The following is a 12,309-nucleotide window of genomic DNA, read 5'->3' as shown; positions in this document are numbered from 1 at the left end:
AAGAAGATACAATTTTTAGTTATGCTTTAACAAATTAATCAAATGGGCTTATGGAAAATATGCAGGGACCCTCAGGGACAAGATTTATTTGTCCAAATATTGGAACAGAGAATGGGATGAATTAATTTCCTCCTCGCAGGCTCAGGAAATCACCAGGGATGGGAGGGCAGGGTAAAGGTAAAGGATGGGGAGGAAAGAATGCAATTCATAGGAATGGACCTTCTTGGGATTGGTCAGATTGGTATCTGAGTAAGAGAGAATGGAGGAGAAGATTGGCATCCTTTGGAAACTGCTGCTTCCTTGGTGTCATTTCCCCAAAACGTTTGCCAGTGTATCTTGGTCATTTAAAGCTTTTGGTGATAATCTGTTCATTCAATAAATACCACGACAACATGATTCTTATTATGTGTAGAGCATTGTGTTAGGCACTGGGGATAGAAAACATTTAGAGAAAATGTAGTACCCACCTTTGAGTCTAAAGGGGGAATATGACATCAATAGCAATAACTTTTAACATGTTAACACATAACATAAGTACATTATTGTTATCCAGTCATTTCAGTTCTGTCTGTCTCTTTGTAACATTATTTAGGGATTTCTTTCTTTTTTTTTAAATTTTAAACATTATTTTATTTCGTCATTTCCAAACATTATTCACTGGAAACAAAGATCATTCTCTTTTCCTCCCCGCCCCCCTCCCACCACCTTTCCCTCTCCCATAGCCGACGCACGATTCCACTGGGTATCACATGTGTTCTTGACTCGAACCCATTTCCCTGTTGTTGGTATTTGCATTAGAGTGTTCATTTAGAGTCTCTCCTCAGTCATATCCCCTCAACCCCTGTAGTCAAGCAGTTGCTTTTCATCCGTGTTTTTACTTCCACAGTTTGTCCTCTGCTTGTGGATAGTATTTTTTAGATCCCTGCAGATTGTTCAGGGACATTGCATTGCCACTAATGGAGAAGTCCATCACCTTCGATGGTACCACAATGTATCAGTCTCTGTGTCCAATGTTTTCCTGGTTCTGCTCCTTTCGCTCTGCATCACTTCCTGGAGGTTGTTATTTAGGGATTTCTTGCTAAAAATATTGTAATGGTCTGCCATTTCCTTCCCCAGATCATTTTACAGACTTGCCCAGGGTCACACAGCTTGGAAGTGTCTGAGATCAGATTTTCTGAGCTCAGTTTTCTGATGCCAGGCTAGGTTACTCAATCCATTGTACACATGCCCTGATAAGCTCATTAGACAGTTATAGAACAGAGTACTGTAGAAAGTCCAAGGAAAAAATTATTACTCACCAGGAGAATCTGAGGAGGCTTCATGGAATAGAGAACATTGAAAATAGATTTTAAAAGGCATATAAGAATTAAAAAGGTGGAGAGGGAGATTATTCTAGGCAGAGGAAAGTGTGAACAAAGTCACAGTGGCAGAATTAACATTAGAGTGGTGCCGAATTGTAGAATATTTCAAATACTTGAAAAAAGGGATGATTTTACATGGGAGATGTTAGGAAGCAATTGAACATTCTTGAGCAGAGGAACATCATGACCCAATTGGTGCCAATTATTTAGCAGCAGTATAAAAGGCATATTGGAGAGAGGAAATAATGGAGGTGAGAAGGCTCATTAGGAGGTTATTGAAATATTTCAGGCAGGAAGTAATGAAGACCTGTATGAGGATAAGGGTCCCAATGAAGAGGAAATTGAAAAAAAAATTAGAAAGGAAATAGTATTTTGGACTATGCAGTCACAGGAATGGTGATTAGCGCTATTGCAATTGATTGAACATAACTGTTCAAGGAATGGTGGTATTGATTCCATTACTCTTCCCAGAGGTACAATTTCCTCATCTGTAAAATGAGTTGAAAGACATGGTAAACCACTCCAATATCTTTGCCAAGAAAAGCAGGAATGGAGGTGGAGAAAGAAAATGAAGATGGTCAGAAAGCAATCACTTGGTGGGTCTAGGTTTGAGCCACTCATGGAAAATTCTCTATCAGGAATTCAGGACTTCAAGTTTGGTGTTAGAGAACTTAGTTATAAGTGAAGAGATATAGCACAAGAATGGCTAGAGCAACAGTATTTTGAGTCTGTATTGGGCTAGTTAGGGAGAACTCTCTTGAATCAGAAGCACAAGACCTTGATTATGGAGGAAGCTGAAGAACCAAGCCAGAGGAGAGAACACATGGCATGAAGAATGGTTGAGACATGTCAAGGAAGTTTGAGGTTATGAATGGATAATAAGGATGGTCATATTTTCAACAGAAATAGAGTAATTTGGAGGAAGGGCAGGTTTAGGGAGGAGACAAAACATCTGAGGCCTTGAAGGATAATTGATTCCTTTTTGGACATGTTGAAATGAAGATTTTGATGGGGCATCTCAGTGAGATGTCCAGCAGCTGGTTGGTGACATGTGACTGAAGCTCAGGAGAAAAAATATGGCTGGGTACCTAGTTTTGGGAGTCATCTTTGTATAGGTGATACATTATGATAACTGAAGTTAATGGGAGATCATGAGAAAACGGGGGGAGAAAATGTAGTGAAGAGGATATAGGGCAAAGACTTGGGGGGGAGAGACACATACTTAAGGAAAGTGAAATTGATGATGATCAAGCAGAAGTCATTGAGAAGAATTAGTGTTTAAACAGGTAGGAGAACAAGGAAAAGGCCATTATTATGGAAGCCAAGGAAGGAGAAAGTATTTAAGAGTAGATGGCTGTTAAAAAAATGGATAAAGTACCTACTTGTACAAAAATATTTATAGCTGCTCTTTTTATGGTGGAAAAGAATGGGAAATTGAAGGGATGACTATCAATTGGGGAATGAATGGCTGAACAAATTGTGATATATGATGGTGGTGCAATACTATTGTGCTGTAAAAAATGATGAACAGGGATGATTCCAGAAAGAGCTGGAAAGTTCATAGCTGCACTCTTTGTGGTGGCCAAAAATTGGAAAATGAGGGGATGCCCTTCAATTGGAGAATGGCTGAACAAATTGTGGTATATGTTGGTGATGGAATACTCTTGTGCTAAAAGGAATAATAAAGTGGAGGAATTCCACGGAGACTGGAACAACCTCCAGGAAGTGATGCAAAGCGAAAGGAGCAGAATCAGGAAAACATTGTACACAGAGACTGACACACTGAGGTACAAGAGAACGTAATGGACTTCTCCATTAGTGTCAATGCAATGTCCCTGAACAATCTGCAGGGATCTAAAAAACACTATCCACAAGCAGAGGATAAACTGTGGGAGTAAAAACACTGATGAAAAGCAACTGCTTGACTACAGGGGTTGAGGGGATATGACTGAGGAGAGACTCTAAATGAACACTCTAATGCAAATACCAACAACATGGAAATGGGTTCAAATCAAGAACACATGTGATACCCAGTGGAATTGTGTGTCGTTTATGGGAGAGGTGGTGGGAGGGGGGGAGGAAAAGAAAATGATCTTTGTTTTAAATGAATAATGTTTGGAAATGACCAAATAAAATAATGTTTAAAAAAAAAAGAAAGCGCTGGAAAGACCTCCATGAACTGATGCAGAGGGAAATAAGCAGAACCATAACATTGTGTACAGAAAGAGCAACATTGTGCAATGAACAATTGTGAAAGACTTAGCTATTCTTAGCAATACAATAATTCAGGACAATTTTGAGGGACTTAAGACAAAGAATGCTATACACCTCCAGATAACTGTTGGAGTTGGAATGCAGATCAAAACATGTGATTTTTCACTTCAGCTTATTGGGGTTTTGGTTTTATATGATTATTCTCCTACAAAAATGAACAATATGAAAATTTGCTTCACATGATATTACATGTATAACCCAAATCGAATTGCTTGCCAGTTCCAGGAGGAGGGAGGGAAGGGAGACAATTTGGAACATATAACTATGGAAAAGTTATGTGGAAGTTTGTTATTACATGTAGTTGGTAAAAATAAAATATATTAAAAAAAGTAGATGACTGATCATATCAGAAATGTTGGGGGTGAGGAAGAAATAAATAGGGGGGCTGAGAGAAGGCTAATAAGTTTTACAATTCAGAGGTTTCCTAGGGTTCAAATTGAGGTCCTTGACTTTGTTCTGAGAGTTTATTCCATAACATTATGTGCCTCATTAGTAAACTTTGAGAGAGGTTTCAGTAGAGTTAGGGTCAGAAGACAGAAGGCTAGGGCTCTGTAGGCGAAGACGGGGAGAATTCTTTCCAGAAGTCTCGCAGACTCCTTTCAGGAGACTGTGCTCTTAAGTGGAGGCTGATGAATGTGATAACAACAAGGATTTGGACATGTGATAATACTAGAAGTAATAAACCTCAAAGGAGGAGAAGTTGCTGGGTGATGGTGGCAGTGAGAGGGTCTGGAGGTAGCAATAAGGATCAAGAAGTAGTCTTGACTCCTCTTGACCCAGAGTAGAGGCAGGTCAGGAGAGAAGATGAGAAGATGAATACAATACTAGAGAGAGTGTCCAGGGATACAGAGTATTCTGGGAGAAGCTGTTTTCATGAATGTAAGAAGGCAGAAAGATGTATGAAGAAGAGGTCTAATAGGTAGAGTAGCTGTTAACAATGGCAGCAGATGGAGTCTGGAAATGGTAGCAGGAAACATGGAATTTGTTGACTTGTTCTCTTCAGCTAGTGAATGATTGAAATAACAAATACACAATTTTCTCTAGGATTATGATGATCCTACAGACAGATTGGAAAAAAAGTAGAAACTAACATATTTTCTCACTTCTTTCTACTGTTCTTGTGATGTCATAGCAATAATATATTTAACAGCAATGAATACCAGTGGATAGAGATATCATATAAATGGTCTATGATTCTTAAGATATATTAAAATTCCTTCATGTAAGAATAAATTATTAAAGCTGGAGGTTATGTTAGAAACCACCCAATCTAAGTTTACTTGCTACATGATGGGCATTCACTTCCATTCTCTACTTTTTTAGAAAATAAGGAGGTTGGATAAGATAGTGTCTAAGGTTTCTTCTGGCTCTGAAATACTGTAATTGTGTAAGTCCTGTTTTATATAGTCTGATTTCTTTATGGCCCAGAATAACTTCATTTAGATCCATTGGTTTATTTTAATATTGGTAGCAGGATACAATATTTTTTTTTTCTTTTCAAACCACTCCTTCAACTCATCTTACTTTCTTTTGTTCCAGGGGGTCCAGATTCCGGGATTTGGAACCTTCACCTTCATAAGGCAAAGGCTAGATGTGGGAAACAATAAGTTTATTCTGCTTCAGAGACCCGTGTTTGTGATGGCTGAAAAGTTTGCCCAAATGCATGGGCTCAGGCAAAACAAAGTATTTACTCCTGGTAAATGTTTCTTAAGAGCTAATCGAGCCAACTTCCCCATTGGGTACTGGCACAGGTTAAAATGTGAAGGGGCAAATGTGGCCAGCAGCAGCAGCTTTACCTGTCTCCTCCAACTTCCTGTTTGTCACATCATTTATTAATTTAATCTGCAAACATTTAGTAAGCTCTTACTGGGTATAGAGAACAATGCGTTAGGTACCAGAGGAGATACAGATTTTAGGCAAGACAATTGTAGTTGATACTTATAGTTCATTAAGGGATAAGATAACCATGCAATTAACTGTAACAATACAACATTAGAGAATAAGTGTATTAGAGAATTAGAGTGCCAGGTGTCATAAACAGGGCCAAGTGTGCTAGAAATCAGGTCCCTTTGGGCAATTAATGATATGCATGAATCTGCCCACACATTTAAATATTGATACTTAAAAGTAACTATTATTATCAAGATTCTCAGTATCACTATTAATATTATTAACATGCAATATAACTAATACAAACTTATTAATGTTGAAGATTATAGGTATTACCTATTAATATTGAATCTAATTTAACTAGTACAAACCTATTAATATTGGTGATTGTAAATAATGAGAGAAAAGGAACTGATGAGAGTCCCCAGCAGCCTCTCCTCTTATGAATAGGTGTTATAGAAATGTCTTGAAGGGAATTATCTCTTCTATCAGTCACACCATTCCCACTCTCAAATAAGCTATAGCAGTTCCCCTTTCCCCTTTTTACAATGCTTGGGTACATGGTTGCTTTTGGACTAAGCTCTTTCAGTTGGAAAATGGTTGATAGCAGTTATCTTCCCCTGTAAGAATTCCTCAATAGAGTAAACATATTTGGGAATCCCTGGTTTCCTCCAGAGTAGAATGTGCTTAGTCCTTTAGTCATTTGGAATTTCTCTTTATGATGACCAGAAAAATTTGCCTCTGTTCTAAGCTTTCTCATCATCCTTTCCAAAGTAACATTCTACAGAGTGATTGAAAGTATATATAAATAGAATCAGAGATTAAAGGTTTGATTCTTGATTCTCCTACTTAGGCACTTTTGGAAAGCTCACTTCTCTTCCCTGGGCTTCAGTCCCACATCATTAGCTGTCTGTTAGACCTTTCAAAGCCAATATCTCATTGGCATCTCAAACTCTGAGAAATCTATAGAATGTTGGCCCTTTTCCTTTATTAGTCCTGAACCATATTTTTCAATACCTGTTTTGCTGTCTTCTCTGGTGATCCACCGCCATATTGAAATCACTGAGTATTATGATATCAAGCGAGTTCAGAGTTGGAAGGGAAGATAGAAATTTTCTAGTCCAGCTCATATCTGAACATGTGTTCCTTCTAAAATATACCTGCCCAGTGGTAATCCAGCATCTGCTTGAAGGCCTCCAATGAGTTGGAAATCAATACCACTCAGTGTAGCCCATTCTCCTCTTGGAAAATGTTGGTTGTTAAGAAGGGTTTCCTCACAGGAAACTTCAATATGCTTCATTCTAGCTTCTGATTGCTTCTTGTTCTTTCAAAAACCACTGATAATGGCTCAGCCATCATAGTTATTTTTCATACCAGAGGAAAAAGTTTAACTGCTCTCAGTAATTTGAACTCTTGCTACCTCCTTGTTTGTCTTAGATATCTATTACTATTTCTATTTTGTCCATCCCAGTTCAAAGCTTATTCTTTTTGACAGAGAAAACAAATAAAAGTTGAAAGGCTTAGCCTTTCTCTATCGTTGGTTTTCATTGTTCTGTCCAGCCTGAATAGAGTGATCCTTACTCTTACCAAAGTCAATCAGTCAACAAACATTTATTAAGTGTTTATTATGTGCTGGGCACTATGCTTTCTTTCAACTAAATGAATAAAATTTTCTGTTGTCTTTAACTTTCCTCATAGGCATTAGCTTATTCTGTAATTTAGCACTTGGGATGCTACTTTTGCAGATCTGTGCTGTCTTGGTATTCATCCTTTACTATGGACTGTTTCTGTCTTATGTATATGTTCCTCAAAAAATATCTATGTTATTTGGAGTAGTTAAGGTAACTCAATGAATTTGAGCACCAGGCTTAGAAACAGGAGGTCCTGGGTTCAAATCAAGTCTCAAATACTTTCTAGCGATATGACTGGGCAAGGCACTTACCCTCAATTGCCTAGCCCTTACCACGCTTGTAGATAATATTGATTCAAAGAGAAAGTTGCTGAGTTTTCTGTGCATTCACCTTGTCTTTATGCAACTACCTCTCTTTTACCCCTCCTCAGAATTGTTTTTATCTTTGAATTTCCAGGATTTCATTAAAATTATTTTTCCTATTAACAAAATTTTATTTTCTTTCCCTCTTCCCCACAATCCCTGCTTCAAATGAAATCAATTTCTTCCTTGAGAGCTTCCCATTTTACTAGGCTAACTTTCATATAATTTTACTCTGTGGGATTCTGTTTATCTTATCTCAGAATCCTTTGAAAACTATTCCTCCCAAATCTATGGTACATTTGATATGATTATGTTCAGCTTTATCTTCTTTCTCTATCATAAATTCTGATGTGGAGTGGTCACTTCCATAAAAGGTCCCCACCATTTCTATCCCATGAATCATTCCTTCTTCATTGGTAAGAATCAGGTCCAGAATAGCTTTCACCTCATTTCTTTTAAACATCAGTAAGGGAAGTTAAGAAATTAATCAGCTGCCCTGCTTCTGTCTAAGGGAGTTTCAGCATATGTTTACATTGTGCCCCCATGCCACACTTGTGATCTGTTTCTTGAATTCATCTAATTACTCTCTCTTTTCAGATTAGTTGTTGTATATATCAATGATACTGTCACTTCTATATCTACCATGAATTTTTTGCCCAGGTCTTTTCTACCATATATTTCCCATCTGGTTCCTGAACTTCCTCATGAGTATTTCTTAAGTTAAAATACTTTCTTCTCCCTGTCTCCTTCCCACTGTGCTAGATGCTTGAGATACAAAGATAGAAAGAAATATTCTCTAGTAGAGATATAGTGACATATTACATTTGATAACTTTGTATGTATAATCCTAAGGAAACATACCATAAGCAAAGTATTTGTAAGATATTTTGAATTACTAAGCACAGATTAGGGGTTTATGAATATATATGACCAATATTCTAATTTTTTCTCCCATTTGTTTTTTTCCCCTTCTAGGTGATATCCCAGTCGTTCAGCTTAATTTTGTCATGATATCCTTGGAGGGACCTTTTAACAGGGATGTGGTGGAAGGATGTGTGAAGGAAACATTGCTCTTTTTATCCCGATCAATTTCTATCAAACAAAATGTGGAATTTACATTCAAAGGAATAGGAGTCCTCATGATTAGAGACAGCAAAGTGAAGATGAGGTTTTATAAGGACTTCCTGTGTGCCATGGATGGAAGTGGGAATCTGGTTAAAGCTCTTTCAAATGTAAATTGGTTTCTTCCGTCTTCTAATTTGCTCCCTCAAACGATACCAGTGAACTAATAAAGTATGCCCTACTCTAAGAAAAGTTCAAATTGAGAGGATTATAACATTTAGAGCTGGAAGGGACTTTAGAGATCCTCTAGTCTAATTCCTTCATTTTAACGGTGAAAAAATTGAGACTGTAAGAACTTAAGGCTTTTAAGAACTAGAATCTTTTGGAGTACCGTGTTTATTTATTGGCATTATAGTTTAAGAAGTGTTAAGGGGAGGGCAACAAATGGGTCGCACAGTGGATGAAGTGCCAGACCTATAGTCAGGAGGATCCAGGTTCATATCTGGCCTCAGAAACTTCCTAGCTGAGTGACCTGAGGAAGTCACTTAACCCTGTTTGCCTAGACCTTGCCCTTCTTAAAGTTGTCACTAAGACAGGAAGGGTTAAAAAAAAACCCAAAACAAGAATTATATTGGTAAGCTGGAGACTGTCTAAAGAAGGGCAGCCAAATTGGTGAGGAGCCCTGAATCCACATCACAAGAGGATGAGTTAAAAAACTGGGTACGTTTAGCTGGAAAAAAGAAGATGTAGGGAACAATGGAATAACTGTCTTCAAATATTTCAACAAATGCCATGAAATGGGGGGATTAGACTGAAAAAATTTTAAATTGTAAAAGATTGTAAAAATCTGGCAAATTAGCCATGATTTGGGGACCTTTGTCTGTCTTTTAGTCTATCCCGCAACTCTTATAGCTACTGACTTCTATTAGTCTATTTTTTTAAAGTCCCAATCTTTATTTTCTGAGGCTAAGATGAGCCTTTTTTAACCTTTTACTGTCATTATGGTACAGAGGCCTGGGACAACAGACTCAGTGATATCTAACAGAGAGGGCAGTTCATCTCGTCCTTGTAGCGTATTTGCTTTTCCAAGGTGAGTACACTTTACTAATTCCCCCAGAGAAACATCTACTCTGGCCTTCTCTGATCCATTTGTTTTGATTTCAGGGAGATTACTCACCCTTGCTGTCTCTAACTCACTCTCATCATTTCCTTCCCAACCTTATAACCAAATCCAATCCATTCCAGCTCAGATCTTTGCTGAGACTTGTACCTCAGTACCTGACTGGGGAAGTGGAGGCTGTGGCAGGTCTACAGAAATCAGGGGGTGAGAAAAGGGATAGTGTGAGTGGTTATGAGGATCAAATGGAAAAATGTACATAAAATGCACACTATAGCAGTATGAGTTATTATCTTAGGTTAAGAGAAGTATCATGTCCAGATGACAATCCCATTCTACCCTGTCCTAGAACTCTTCAACAGATCAATTAAGGAAGGACATTGATAAGCTAGAGAATTCTCTAAAAGGAAGGTAACCAAGCTGGTGAAGGACCTGAGAACCGTATTATAAAGAGGATAGGCTGTGTATCTCAGTTATACTAGTATATATAACTGGGACTCTTCACAGGAGGGCAATAAAAATGGTAAATGATCTCCAGATCATGCCATTTGAGGATAGGTTAGAGATCCTGGGTACAATTATCTCTAGAGCATAAGATGGGATATGCGTCTTGTCTTCAAAAATTTGAAGGATTGTCCTGTGGAAGAAGAATGAGATATGTTTTCCTTGACCCTAGGAGGTGGAACAAGGAGCAAGAGATGGAAGTTATAGAGAAGTAGATTTAGGTTTGATTTCAAGGGAGATGTCCTAATCATTAGAATGGGATAACCTGCCTTGGAAGGTAGTGGTTGTCCCCTGTCTTGTAGTAAATGTTCTAGATTTTCTTGCTAGGTCCATTGTAGAAGGATTCTTGTTCACTTAACTTAAACAGTCTCTGAGATTGGGTTTTGAAAATCGCTCTCCTTTCTAAAAGTGCTCTATGGGACACATAACAGAATCATAGACTATTAGGACTAGAGGGTACCTTAGAGATTTTCTTCTCCAATCTCATTCTATTGAGGACAAAAATTGATGTCTAGAGAGGAGGTAAGACTTGTCCAAGGAAATAGCCAGTTTAATGATAGAATTGGGGCCAGAACCTAGGTCCTGTGATCCCTTCCCAAAGTTCTTTTCAATTGCATTCTATTTACTTTTAAAAATCAAAGTGAGTTTAAATAAATTTTGTTTTGGAATTGTTCTTGGAGAACTTTGCAATATCTTTTGAAGAATGGTTCTAGGTCATTGTAAGGGAAACTGGCTAGGACATGGGGCCCTAAGCTAGAAGGATCTTGGAGGCTAGTGGACTTAGAAATGAACTGGTCAACCCACCAACTGCTGATGTTATGGCATCAGTACATGGGTATCCTTGAGTGAAGCTGGTCCCTGGTGACGCCCTTTCCCACATCCCCTGTACCAAAGGTAAGTCTACTGCTGTGATCACTTCCATCCTTCCATCTTTACTTATGGTATGTGTGTCTATATTTGTATATAGGTGTGGTGGAGAGGAGAAGGCATATTTCCTAACAATGTTCTTTCTAGAAGGCTATGCATCCTTTTACTAAAGCTACCTAGCAATCACTTATTTCCATAGTGTTCTTGTAGTTTCCAGTTATGTAGCAAAAATGAATTAGGAAAAAAGGAACAGAAAAATAGAAATTCCATATGAAAAGCTTTTTTGTGTAGTGTATATGGCAGTACTTCCATGCTGATCATGGCAGGCAATGTATGTCCTATGCCAGGAGACAGCAAATATAATTTGGTCTAGTTCTATCTAGTCTCTGCTTTGTCATGAACTAGCTATTTATTTTGCTTCCTTAAGACTCAGTTTTGAGGGGCATCTGGGTGGCTCAGTGGTTTGAGAGCCAGGCCTAGAGATGGGAGGTCCTGGGTTCAAATCTGGCCTCAGACACTTCCTAGCTGTGTAACCCTGGGCAAATCACTTAACCCCCATTGCCTAGCTCTCACCACTCTTCTGCCTTGGAACCAATACATAGTATTGATTCTAAGATGGAAGATAAGGGTTATAAAAAAGTCTCAGTTTCCTCATCTGTAAAATGAGAGGTTATCCTAGATGATCTCCAAGGTTCCTTCTAACTCTTTGTTCAGTGTTCTAACATTGTTAATTCTGAGTTTTCATCCATCTTTGTAGCCTGTGTCCTAATATTCTGTGTTAAAAACATCCTTCCAGTTTTACATTCTTTTCTAATATTCTATATTAAAAGATCCCTACAAGCTCTTTATCTAGTGTTATAAGATTCTCTTTTCTAAGTTTCCTTCTAGCTGTAACATTTTATGTTTGTGGTCTAACATTCTTTGTTTTAAAGTCTTTTCTAACTCTATCCTGTGTTCTAACATTCTATATTCTAATGTCCTTTGCAGTTCTGCCATTTTGTGCCTCCCAATAGTGTCTCATAGATCATAAGGATTTTTAAAAGAGTAACAGTATTCAGCCTCTCTAAGGATACTATTTTCATTATAAATCCCTACCTTTTAAACGAGCAATAGTACTCAACTTTTCCAAGGATACTATTTTCGGTTGAAATGCCAGTTACCTACATGAGCAGTTTTCAAGAGTTAAGGGGTCACACTATTCCATATTTGGGATCTCCCACAGTAGATGGGTCTATCTTTGA

The 12,309-nt window shown here is 38.0% G+C and overlaps 1 protein-coding gene across 1 annotated transcript in view; it reads left to right on the top strand.

Moving 5' to 3' along the window:
* Positions 1–12,309, top strand: part of CCDC81 (coiled-coil domain containing 81) — an 81,360-nt gene that overhangs the window by 23,368 nt on the left and 45,683 nt on the right. The window contains exons 3-5 of the mRNA XM_007490834.3: positions 5,175–5,331; positions 8,494–8,750; positions 9,591–9,670. Coding sequence (XP_007490896.1) covers positions 5,175–5,331; positions 8,494–8,750; positions 9,591–9,670 — 494 coding nt within the window. The remainder of the gene's footprint in view (positions 1–5,174; positions 5,332–8,493; positions 8,751–9,590; positions 9,671–12,309) is intronic.

Source organism: Monodelphis domestica, chromosome 4 (assembly GCF_027887165.1).
Source record: "Monodelphis domestica isolate mMonDom1 chromosome 4, mMonDom1.pri, whole genome shotgun sequence".
Lineage (NCBI taxonomy): Eukaryota > Metazoa > Chordata > Mammalia > Didelphimorphia > Didelphidae > Monodelphis > Monodelphis domestica.
Note: the sequence above shows the minus strand (reverse complement) of the source record. Positions and strands in the feature narration are given on the sequence as shown.